This window comes from Anopheles funestus, chromosome 3RL (genome assembly GCF_943734845.2).
Source record: "Anopheles funestus chromosome 3RL, idAnoFuneDA-416_04, whole genome shotgun sequence".
Taxonomy (NCBI): domain Eukaryota; kingdom Metazoa; phylum Arthropoda; class Insecta; order Diptera; family Culicidae; genus Anopheles; species Anopheles funestus.
The window spans coordinates 23,472,976-23,486,532 of NC_064599.1; the positions used below are offsets into that span (position 1 = coordinate 23,472,976).

The 13,557-nt window shown below is 39.6% G+C and overlaps 1 protein-coding gene across 1 annotated transcript; it reads right to left on the reverse strand.

The window, feature by feature from the left end:
• Window positions 1-4,700: 4,700 nt before the first annotated feature.
• On the reverse strand, window positions 4,701-11,296 carry LOC125772013 (general odorant-binding protein 70). The gene is made up of 4 exons (XM_049443289.1): window positions 9,559-11,296; window positions 5,785-6,006; window positions 5,520-5,712; window positions 4,701-5,435 (listed from the first exon to the last, which is right to left on the reverse strand). Exons 1-4 carry the CDS (start codon window positions 9,664-9,666, stop codon window positions 5,338-5,340), a joined length of 621 nt encoding a protein of 206 aa, XP_049299246.1. The 5' UTR covers window positions 9,667-11,296; the 3' UTR covers window positions 4,701-5,337.
• Between the last annotated feature and the right edge of the window lie 2,261 nt (window positions 11,297-13,557).

Consider the following 13,557-nt stretch of genomic DNA (forward strand, 5'->3'; position numbering starts at 1 on the left):
TTTATTTGTGTAATGTTATTCATTGAAGCGTAAAGTGAGTGATAAATAAGTAAAAAGCAAGTGTGCGAATAATAAAAAAAACTAAAATGCTATTTAGTGATTTGCGGCTAGGTGGTACATGTGGAATCGGCGCCTTACACGGAAGGGCCTGGTATTAAATCCCAATCGTCAAGGAAAGCCAGAAATTTCTCCTGAAGTAGCAGAAAAGAAGAAGAAGAGCCACAGAAAAGAAAAAATTGCATTGATTTGGAATATCATTTGGATTAAGAATGGCAAAAATTAAAGAATTTTCAAATAATCAACGATATTCTCTAATCGCCACTCTAATACTATCACACGAATCAAGCAAGATTGAACACTCAAAATGTTTGCTTTGATTACAAAAGGCATGTTTAAGGGCAAAGCTAGGTTTGCCGGGTAAGCTAGTATATAGATAAAAACAATGTTGAAGTGAATTTTATATAATTTAAAATTATGGCAGGTTTTTTTTAACATAATTTTAAAACCATTTAAGCATTTATTTTTATTACCATGAACACTTGCTGTAACGTAATCACACCATCCCTAACATAACAATCGTTGTTTACAGCAATATTAGCAATTTTAGCAAATTTAGTTCAAAATTATGAACAACAATTTCTCAATTTTTTAACTTTAAAGATCGCTTTTTGCAAAAGAAAGTTTCATTAGAAGATTTGGTGCATTTTGATTTGTATTATTCTTTCAATTAAAGATTCAGCCTGTGATTTTTGTTTGATTGTGAAAAATATTTTCCATTAAGAATGCCATAATTTAAGGATTCATAAAATACTATTTTTTTTTCTAAAGTAAAAAATTCATTTACTACAATCCCCTTCATAATGTGAAACACTCTATCACATGCATAATTTTCCATTACTCTGTCTGTCGTTCTAGACACCAACGGTTTATAAGTACATGATACATTACCAAGCCACAGTCTGCTCGAACGCATGATACATCGATGCACCTACAAGAAGAAGCGTCAAACCGTTGACCACCGGCTACAACGTTGTCTGTTTTATGGACTTGCCTTCCCGCACCGAAGATACAAGTCAAGGGCAACCGTCATAATGAAACGGCTCGCTCATGGGCGGGACTTTTGCGTCTTCAATTGTTTCCACGCGATCGCGATCGCGATCTACACACCCTCCCTTTTCCAAACGCCATGGTTCAGACGCGCCAAACATTCTAAGGGAGCGGTAGCCGTCAGCGAATAAGTTGGTGGACGTTACAGAACTGAAACCATGACCCATCCGACAGCTCCCGGCCGAGATGGACGAGACTCGCGTGCCATCGCACGTGGCATTGGAGCGGTTTGTCGGATTGTCCGATTATTTTGGCAGGATTTCCTCCTTCTTTGCCGTGGTAAATGGCCGTGTGGTGTTGTCTTCGGGATGGAAATGATTGATTGCGGCAGTAGTAGTATTAGTACTAGCAGTAGTAGTTGGGTAGTGTTTGCTAAATTTTCGTACCTCCGAAAAGTCTGCGGTGGTCGACAGCATATTAGGACTGACCAGACAATGGTCTCCCGAAGACAGCCAGATTTTGTGTGATCGCGAGGAAGTGGTTAGGTTTTGGGTGTTGATTTTGAGTTTTCCACCAAACCGGATGGTAAACCATCCGGTTGCTTGTTTACAGCAAGCAGTACGTTATAATAACCCTGCCATCCGAGTGTACTTACCATTTGGGATAATGTGAACAGTTGAGTCAAGGGGTGTAAAGAGGGGGGAATAGGGCGTTACTTGTTATTAAAATCAGCCGATGATTTATGACTATGAAATGATCCCTTAGCTTGATATGCAACACTACCAAACCGGACGTTCAAACGTGGGTGATGAAGATTAGCAGGTGTTTCATAGTTTAAGACGAACGAAGTGTTCGACTTGGACATTCAACGCCTTTCCATCGTACACCACGATTAAAATGGTAAAATTAACACTCACAGTCGACAAGATCTGGTTTGAGGAAAAGTGACGATAATTACTGAACTTTGTTTGAACTTTAATATTTGACTAATATTAATTAAAATTGCTCTGCATTAAAGGTCAATTACTGTTTTCATTGCAAACAAATAATTTAACCTTTGAACAAGCTCAATTTTTGAATTGAAATCGAAAATTAAATTCATTGCGTTTAAATTATCTGTACAACTCATCACTCACGTGCTGTAGCAATGCATTTCTTAATTACCACAAACGTATTATTGTTTCGTTATCGTTTCATCCGCCTTTCAATGTGATCATGTGTGTAAAATTGATTAGATCAAATGGACTTAAAATAGGTTGTGTTCGTAGTTTGTATAGTTAGGCATGCGTGAGATGCTCATATCTGATAGGTTGAAATGAAGCTGATTAATGCATTTATAATTCTACAAGCTGATTATTTATGACAGTCGTAATTCAGAAAACTACGTTCGTTTTGTTGTTAGTTTTTCTTTTGATTTAGGGATTTGGATAAGAATTTGGTTCAAATGATTTACCAATAAACAAGAACACACAATGGAGTCATTTACTTATAGATATTTTATTTAAATAAAATTCTTCTTTCAAGGCATTTATGAGCATTTGTTTACTGCTAGCAGGGGCAATGATTATTCCCTTCTTTAAGATATATTCATTATCAAACCAAACTAAACCTAACGCGATAAATCTTGAAGCTGGAAAAGTATGTATTGGCTACGTCTAATAACATGGTCAAATTATTGGAGCAGAAGTAGTCTCGCTTGTAGCACAATACTGAGTGTAGTCGTACGTCTGATAAGGTTATCAGCTTCTCCAATATCGTCCGATATCTACATATGCGACCAAAGTATTCCTCAGAGAAGTGTCTTAATACTGGTGCAACAAATAGTCCTTTATAGCATTTATAGCATGATCTTTCGTGACGATGGATGATTTGAATGTTGTAGTTCCTTTCGGTAACTTTTGATCTGATATAAAATGAAATTACGGAAGACATCGTAACTACAATCACCTATCATACTAGTGTTTATTAAAAGACTCGAACCTCGTTGATCTTCGAAAGTAATTTTTCCGCTGACTGAACTTCCAATCATAAAGTTACAGCCTTTTCTAGATTACTTTCAAGTTTATGGGGAATATATAGAGATAGATGTAAAATCTTTCCCACTTCCTGGATGCTGTTCAAAATGAAATTGATGATTTACAAAAAAAATAGACACTTCCGCCATATCAGAAAAGTTTTTACATGTATGTTAGTTATGAAAACTTCAATATGAATCGATTTCACTTTGCATAACTTTGAAAAGGATGGAAAGATTTTAAATTAAGTTTAAGATAGTCTAAGATACATTCCATTACACTAAGGTATTCCTCATTATGTGAATTCTATGAGAATAGCTAACCACAAAAAAAATTAACCAACAAGCCAACAAGAACAATTCTCATGTTTCCATTTCTTGATTCTCTTCACGTTAAATTGAAATATTTTGAGGATGATGTAAATCACTTCCAATTTTTTTGGAACCTTTGCCTATCGACTAATATTCAGACTTTCCATATCAAATGTATGAATTGAGAAAACTTTTAATAATAATTTGAAATTGGATTTATTACAGAACATAGATTCTAGAAATAAAAATATCATAAAGTTGGGGAAGAATTCCACTTCTACCTCGATATATGAAAATTCAACTTAAACAGAACCAAGAAATGGATTCCAATTTTACTATCTCCAAACTTCTTCTTCTTGCATTGCCTGCTCATGGTCGAGCACGTCGCAAAGACATGGCTTGGTCGCCAATCCGTTTCCAGGAAACTCGGTCAAGGGCTGCAGTCCTTCATCCACAGCTGCATCCGATCTCCATCTGATCCAGCCAACGAGCTCGCTGTGCTCCTCTCCGCCTCGTGACGAGCGGGTCGATCCGAACTTTCAAAATTTACAGATATGTTAACCAAAATAATTTTAAATATGGTTAAAAGGCAAAAATTTCATAGCAGTGAATTATTTTTAAAGAATAAATAGGTATAGTAAATTAAATTTTCATCACCTGACTTGTTTAAACGCCGGAAATGTAACTGCTACCTACCAAAAATTCGCTGATACTTTGCACCGGAAGGATTTAATTGGATAATGTCGCTATCGGTACGATCTTGCACACGGTACAATGTCACAGTTTACAACGCCGTTGCGAAACTTCATCGGTTACCATTCCCAGCGATTAGCGTTTACGGTTGCCCATTTGTTCTTAGGATCTTTATTGGACGATGACAAATTGTTGACCATGTCGGACCGAAAACCGTGAGAAGCGGTGAACCTCAAATGCAATTATTTGTGTCGGATGCGATCGTAATCGGTTGCGGTTCGGTGTACCGAGCGGTGTGTTCGCTGAAGATTGTTTACTTAGCCGCCAAGAATCCATTGTTTGCCGACCGGTGGCCCTGAATTGGGACCGTTCTTGAGGAAGCTTGCGTGTAGTAAAATGTGTTCCTTACTTTCCTGTTGTCTTTTTGGAGGCTTAAAAAACACAAAGCTGGCGTTGAAACTAACTGTCACGTGAACTGTCAACGAGATTTGAAAATCTTGAAGCTAAAACTGAAAGCTTGAAGCCAAAACGTGGTGAAGCTTTAACATGGTTAACGAACTGATCGCATTGCAACATAAATGGTTTAAAAAAAAAACTACACATGTGTGATTTTAAAATACTTCCAATTTAGTTAATTAATTAAAAAAGTAATATCATACCAGGCAAATGTGGCCATTGATTCTATTCCATTGTTTCCATTGCTTCCCCGTTCGTAGACATTTGCATGAGCTTCTCGTAAACCATGTTTCCTTATGCGCCAAAACTGTCCACCTGGCTCCATCACTGTCTTGACCTTTTTGAGTGGAATTAACTGAGGGTAAAGCTAATTAGCATTTTAATGCGTCGCACTGCTCCAGTGGTGCTCATGTACTCTTCATTTAAATACTTTAACTGCTTCCATTTTCTTGCTAAAACCATGTCAGCCACTGTTTAACAACCCCGGAAAATCATCAAACTGATGAGTCTAGTGGACAGTTTGTGTTTTGTTTAGATGTTAGTTGTGCTACACACTTCCTGGTCCCTGGAGACCGTTTTGTTCATTAATTTTGTTTTCCTGTTGGAGCTTCAATTTATGTCACACCTGTTTGATTTATTATATATTTTTAATAAAAGCAACATAAAATCACATTTCTTTTCCTTTCGCCATTTTCATTAAACGCTATCTTATTTTTAATTTTAATCTTAACACCTTATTAAACCGATCGATTGACAAGGAATGCTACATCTACTGATTTGAAACCTTTTAGACGAGTTTTTCACCATCACAACCATTAGTGATCATTCTCCGACTGGCCACTGCAATAGTCCGTAATCATGTCCGAAATACAATCAAACACATCAAACGCGACCTCACACTGTTCGAAGTTTTCTAAAATGTTTAGCAAAAAAACAATCAAAATATTTTCTTCATTTCATTCAATTTGAGGTGCGAGAAAATTGAATTTCCACTTACCAGCGGCATCATTCCGTTTGATCTGATACTTCTTCGACGTACCCTTGAGACATCGATCAACGCCGCGCAGTGTGGCCATAAAGTAACCATGCTCATTTACGCCATCCGTGTACAGGCTGACCAAACCGTCCAGTGTGGGCCAACCGTTTTTATCGATTGCATTATTTTTCCGGTACACACACTGCATCAAACACTGCAAAGGGAAGTGATTTATATCCAGTTGAAACAACGATCTTGAGTTTGATTTTCGTTAAAGATTCCTTACCCCTGCAATCCATTTGTCCTCGTGGGAAACAATTGTTGGGTGAGAAAAATCCAGCGCACCTTCATCGGCATCCCGCTTTCGACGATCGTGCCACTGCTGACCGTGCTCGGCGGTGAAAATCTTTAGCGCATCTTCGATCAAGTTTGACTTAATTTCCTCCTGACATTGGTGGATAACCATGTCCACCTTCTTCGAGACGGTTGGTTTGCTGAGACATCGTTTCTGGAATGGATTTTGGATGAAAAGAGAAGCAATGGGATGAACTTTTGTATTATAATTAAAACAAACTCAATGTAAAAGTGTAGGAAAAATAATATAATTAAACAAACTAGAGAAACAAATATTGAGCTACAAATCAGATGTCGATCATCTAATTGATCTACTTGAATTAAGGTAAAAACTGTTGAGTTGATCATAAAATTCTCAAATTCTTTGTGATATGTTTGGTTATATAGGCTTGTTTGTCTCAAATAAATTACCCTGTTCAATAGTAGAATCTTCAAAACAGGGTTTTACAACACGACCAGGTGTGGGTTCAAAGCTCGATTAAACCGTGACATTATATTACTATTCCGCCAAGCGTAATTTTAAGTTTCTCTTTATAACTCCCAGTTAAATGAGCGGTGATCAAAGCCATGATCGATATCGGTTTGTTTTAGAAGTAAAAACCTACATATTTGAAAATCTTCTTCTTGACGTAACGACCTCTGCCGACCATTTCTGGCTTGCGAGACTTATTTTACCGCGTAGTTGGATAGTCAGTCCTTGCTACGGGGCGACGGTCCGGATGGGATTTAAACTCTGGTCCTGGCCGTGTGGAAAGGCGCCGTTTATCACATACACCATTGCAACATTTGAAAATACACATCCTAAATTCTAGGATTGGTTATACTGAACAGTATTTCCCAGATTGTTCATTCATCTTGAGAATTCCCATAGCGCGCTTAACTTGACCCGGTGCTATTTATCTTCCAACACGACTTTTCAGGAACTTTAAGAGTTGTTATAAACTAATTTTTTTGGACAAAATAAGTTTATACTCCTGTTTGCTTCTTTTTAATTTATGTCCATTGTTGATCGGACATAAATCATAATCGGATGTGTCGAAATTAATGTATTCTTTAGCTTAGCTGGATATGGCGTTCTGCCTACTTGGGGACGATTCTGGTTAGGAATCAGCATCACTCCTGACTACCAACACCTTTATCAGTATACTATCAGACTGAGTTGATGTCAGGGGCATTTTCATGTTTAATAACCCGGTTACATAATTCCAGTAAATAACAAAATAACAACAAAAAAATGAAAAAAATAAATGATATCTTAATAGAAAAGTGAAAGCTCTCGATCACTTAGCTGCCTTCATGTTGCCAGATTGTTTCACGATAAAACTTAGAAGAAAGAAGCTATGAAGAACTACATGCCACCTGCATAATACCAACCGCATCAATACAAAAAGGTCCCATGTAATCACTACATGGTTCATGATTACAACCCAACGCAACGAAGTGAAAAGCGTCACCATAAGTTAAACACGAAAAAAGTTTCACATTTGTTGACTTCTTTCATTTTTTCTGTTGTTGTTGTTGTTTTAGCCCAGTACCCACCGTAAGTAGAAAACCCGTTTTGTCCATTTTCCTGGCAAAAGTCACCAATGTCGTCGTGCCATTTTCGCATAGCAAACTTATTATTGCGCTTCCTGCCCGATGGACGGCGACACGTAAACTTGTCTTACGCGATCCGTAGTTTCGGTGGATGAGTTTCCTCCACGGTTCGTTAGCTGGTGGAGAATGGTTGTGAATTTTTGTCGAATTTCGTTACCAACCACTAGCGATGGAAGTTCCATCGGCGCCCTCCGAATGATGTAATGAACCTATTGGAGGTGTGTACTTTCGCAGTTTTTTTTGGAAACAAACTTTCGGGTTATTAAGGGACATTTATGGGAGATGGAATTTGAAAGAAAAGAAAATTACTATTGATTAATTTTATCTTATCAGTAAAAATAAAACACAAAACTAAAACCCAAGATTGTCCTTCTACTTGGAGCACGCTTAAGCGAAAGTATTCGCAAGCGCTTTAAGACACAAAAAACCTTGGACATTTCACTATCATCTATTCACTCGTCAAGGTGAGTCGCTTTATTAGCCATCGAGCTTGCAGTCTGATCCGGTGATCTACCGGTAAAATCCAACGGCACTAAAACAGTAACGGTTCACCGGTGCCAAGGTTGTTTCCATGTTTTTTTTTAGTTTTTTGTCTTTTTTTTTCGACAAAAGATAATGGAGTAGGATCGCCCAACGAATCGTGTTCGGTTTAATCCAAAGCGAAGTAATCATAATCAAGATCGCTTTGCAGCACATATGTGGACGCATGTTTGTTTGCGTGTTTTGCATAAATATTCACGCATATTTAAAAAAAAATTCCCCACAAAAGGCGCCAGCCCATTTAGTGGTGCAAAAGATGCGCCAAGGGTGTTAATACTTCGGTGGGGTGGGGACTTGGATCAAGCAAGAAGCACACCACCCAACGAAAGACCTTGCAAGCGGTATACCGCCACCGAACGGTTTGGTTGACTTTGAAAATCAGTTCGGCGGGTGGAAAATGTGTTACGAAAGCAGGGGTAAAATTTGAGGAACCGAATCCGATACCGATTGTGCTGGTAACGGAATCCAATATCCGACCAAACAAGTCGAAAGAAAGTCACGCAAGAAAGCAGTTTTGCTCTACATCTCGCACGGCTCTACAATCGAGATTAATCGTGTTGGAACTTAATAGTGTTACCGCAATTTTTGTTATCTTGTGTTCCGTGTTCGTTTTTTTCATGCTTCACGATATTACATCAGTACTATCGATATTTTAATATGTTTTGAAATTATTTTTTGCTTTTCTACAAATATGAAAGTGGTAATAGAAAAGTAGAATGTATAGAACTGGGGCGGTCCGGTGGTGCATGTGATAAACGGCGCCAGTCCACACGGCCGGACCGGATTCAAATCCCATCCGGACCGTTCCCCCGTAGCAAGGACTGACTATCCGGCTACGTGGTAAAATAAGTCTAGTAAGCCAGAAATGGCCGGCGTGACCTGCAAGGTCGTTAAGCCAAGAAGAATGTATAGAACTGGTAAATACAAAGAGTAGAACAACTTAAAAAATAGTAAAGAGTAATTTAAACAATTAAAATTTATTTAAACTTCAGTAAAGATCCAATAGATCGTTTTTATTTAAATTTTCTTAAAACATTTTTCAAGAACTTTTATTTAACAAACGAAAAAAGATTTAAAAAATATATAAAAAAAAGTTAAAAAAAATCGATTTAAAAAACCCTAAAATACAAAAACCTTAAAACAACTAAACATAAGGGAAAACAGATAAAATCAAAGAGGAAAACTAAGAAAATACTAATGAAGCAAATTAATAACATGAAAACATGCAAAAATGTTAGACAAAGTGTAAAATAAAATGCATATTTTATTATACATATATGAATACATATTTCGTACATTTTGTACTTTAGCAATGTTTTACACTGATTTTACATCTTTACTCAATGAATTTATGTAATTAATGGCACCGAATGTTCCACAGCACAATCCAACACAAATTCACAGCAATGAAACATTGTGCAATTTTTTTTCGACCGCGACCTCGTAAATATAAAACACCCCAAAAAAAACCAACCCTCCATTACATGGAGACCCCCCAAAAAAATGACATAACACCTCACGTACGGTAACCGATCGACGGTGGGCAATTGCAAATAAACATCGAACTCACTTTCGGTGCATCGGCCCGTACCGGGTGCAGCATCAGTTCGCTGCAGGCAACAACGGCCCACAGCACCAGCACTGCCGTCGAACCCTGGAAGGAACGGTTCCGTCTCATTCCCGGTACGTTGAACTTTACCGCACTACAAAACGTGCGTGTTAATCTGGAGGCTACTACACTTCGCGCCAGTTAAAGGCTCGTGGTCAGTTCTGCTTCCTTCACTGTTTTTTTTTTATTTTACGAAACTGCACTTTTACTGCACAGTCGCGAATGCACTTTTTCGGTTTTGGCTTTTCCTTTTGGCACACGTTCCGAACGCAACGATGGAGCTTCTTCGAACGAACCTTCCGGCATGGAATCACGATCACTAGTGTGCCACACGCCGGAGAGAATCCTGATCGGCACGGTGCGACAGGTTAACAATTTCACTTTCAACTGTTCCAACCACACACACACACATGAGTGAGTGTATGTGTCACGATACTGAGTCGTGTGTGGTTTGTTGCTTTTTTTTTCTTTCTACATTTTTGGGTACGCATTTATCGCATGCTATCGTAACGCACATACACACCAGCTGTATGTGTGTATATATTTGCTGAAGCGAGTTGTTTCTTATGGTTTTTGCGCCTACCCTCACCATGGGGACGGTTACGATCGTTGGATCAAGCAGCACAGAGAGTAACGACTGATCTTGCTTGATCTTCCTTTCCAGCGCATCTTGGCGTCTGGCCACCGGATTTGGAAGCTTGTCTCAATCAATGACTCTCAGTACGGGATAATGCTAATGCAAAAGTCTAACAAGCGTTCCAGCGTTTGCTGACACGGACAAGCCCCCATCAATGCGTAGGGAGGGATAATCTCCGTACAATTTACATTACAGCTTGGAACGGAGTTTGCAATTCTGTGGCCCCCCCTGTTGTGAAGCACCGCAGAAGTGAAGCCTTGAGATGCGACACGCATTGGCAAGATGCACCAACGAGTGTACCAACCATGTTGCGTTTTGGGCGCCAATATTGGCTGTTCGATTAGAGACATTGCGCACATTGCAATTAAGGTGTATTTTATAACATAGCATCATGCCTGGGCTGAGGAAATCCTTAATAGGAAAGATGTTCATGGCATGTAGGGGTGTTTGAGGATGAATGCTACCTCAAAAAGAAACCGCTGGGGACACGAATTCACTTTCTTCTTTCAAAGAAAAAAGGCGCAAAACATCATTGAACCTTTTTTTGCTAAACCTTTGCAAGCGGGATGGAGCTTATTACCCGGATTGACAAATCATTAGCATGGCTTTGCTCTTTCAAGAGCTCATCTTTTGCAATGCAGTGAAGATGTTCGAAGTGGTGTATTACAGCAAGAAATCAATTTGCAACCTTTTTTTTGGGGAAACGATGAAAAAGATTTTTTTTTTCATAAGTACTTTACTGGTCATTAGATAAGATGAAGTCTGTCCCTTACTAATAAACACTTCCAAAGTTGAAGTATTTACCAGAATTTGAAGAACGCTAATGGATAATCCACGTCAATGTGTTTTTCATCCCTATTGCTTCATTTTTTCTTTTTTCTTTCATGTCAATTTAAATATAAATTCTTTAATTGAAATCAAGATCAAACATAAAATAATTTTCTTAAATTAGTATTTAGTACTAGGGCGATGTGTTAAACGGGGCCAGTTTAACACGACAGAACCGGGGATCAAATCCCATTCGGATCGTCCCCACGTAGCAAGGACTGATTATCCAGCTACGCGGTAAAACAAGTCGAGTAAGCCAGAAATGGCCGGCGTGACCTTAGAGGTCGTCAAAGCCAACAAGAGAGAGACTAGGGGCGGCCGGGACCTGGTGGTGTATGTGATAAACGGCGCCGGTTCCACACGACAGGAAAGGGTATAAAATCCCATCCAGATGTCCCGCCGTAGCAAGGACTGACTATTCAGTAAAAATAAGTCTCGTAATCCAAAAATGGCAGGCATAACCTTAGTGCTCGTTAACCCAAGAAGAGAGAGACAATACAAAAATTAAACGATACGATGCTTTTAATTGTCTCGCTGGAATCTCGTGCAATCAATTTGCGCGTGTAGAAGCCACTTCATCCATTAAAGCCCTTGATGGTTGATGCATTTCCAGAAATCAACCCTACTGTGTATACTGTTTGACATATCACGCGTTTAAAAAAAGCAAAAGCTAAAAAGAGCTAACTGTCAAACTCAGTGAAGAAGAAGCAGAAGTTTGGTGCGTGCGTGCGTGTGAGGTAAAGGAAAAATTTCTTCTGCTAACTATTCCACAATTTGCGTTAATTCTGCAAGTATTTAAACGTTGTTAAGTTATTTCCAACTGCTAAACACGTTACTCGTAGGACTGTGCGTGCGTGCGTAGGTTTGTTAGAAAGGCGGTGGTCAAATAAGTCACATTATGTAATGTGAAAACTTCTGCCGGAAAAGGACAATCGGCTGCGGCTGCAAAACCATGTGTCCTTGTGTTGAATGCACCAGGGCAGAAGCAGATAGTAAGCGTGTGTATGTGCGCGCGGCTTGGTGTGCGAAATGTGCAAAAAATGTGGGCCAGTGTCGCAGCCAGTAGGGTGTTGCACTCTTGTGACTAGCGCACTCGCGCATTCGTATAATGTGATGCAATTAATCACATTTCACCGGCTGATGAAACCGTGGCTTCGTGGCAGCACCGCCCGCAAAGCAATCGAGAGCAGACGAACGTGCGCACACCTGTATCGAAAAACGTCACCGTACGGCGCCTTTCACTCGGTTGAAGTGTGTACGGGTTGTGTGTACAGTTGGGATAGAAGCAAAAATGCAACTAGAGGAAGAGGTTATCTGGGACAGTGGCAAAGGAAGCACAAGTACACGTGGGAGAAGACTTTTGTGCAAACATTTGTCCGAGCAGGCGGATGTAATAACATGAAAACGGGAATTTCCGGTTGGTGAAAAAAAGTTCTTCCCCATGGTTGTGTAACGTTCCGAAGTATATTACGTTAACAGACAAGTATTTTTCTTCTTCCTATTTCAGACTAACAGAAGATTTGAAATTCACATTTTGGTAGAAGATAATGGCGCACTAGCCCCGAAAAGAGCTGTTTCAGAAAAACATCGAGTCGAACGATTGATTAATGAGGTCAAAAGTCTCCCCGCATTATTATTGCCCACCTAGACGAGCCTCCGTGAAAATGGACGGTGATTGACTCCTTTCGGACACACTGTTTAGCTGATAAGCGGCCAAGATGCTGCTGGGGGTTGGCGTTGCGGAGGAAGAAAGGAACGAGCACCATGCGCTCGAATTGTTTAATGAACGCCCTTCATCTTCCATCAAAACACATGCCCTGTGTGCTGCTGGTAATGTTCATCAGTCGGTCGACTGATTATGTCGTGTTCCGGGCCAGCTCGAACCGGTTCCAAGAGCGGTTCTTAACATTGTAAAGCGAACATCAGCTTGAATGCGTCGGGTGGAAAGATTGCCATTGCGTAGAGGTGTTAATTTTATAAGGACGATCATTGATCCTGACACATAAAAATCTTCCTATTGGCAGCACGACACGACAAAAGATGATAATTGGCAGTGTCGTGTTGTCGTGTGACCGGACGGTTGGTTGGGAAGATGGAAAAAAGTGACACACCGAGAACGTGCATTATCACCTTCCGTTCTGGATGAATCTGGTTGAAGAGATACACGAGCACAGGCAAACCGTAACTACGCAGTTTGTCCACATTCAAATCCATTACGGAATGCATATGGTTGGAACGAAAATGGAACGATTGTACAAAGGTTTTGTCACACGCGAGCAGCAAGCACACTGATAAGCACACCGTTCCGTATGTTTAAGGATCATCTTTTCCAAACGTCCATTATTCATCCGTTGCAATGATGCTGTGTTGTTCATTAGTGTTTTACACGGGTTTGCCGTAACTTTGAATTACCAAAACGTCCTTCAAAATCACCGGGTTCGGCTGACCGTGGCACACATACTAGAGCGATTGGTTATTGTTCTCCGATTTTGATT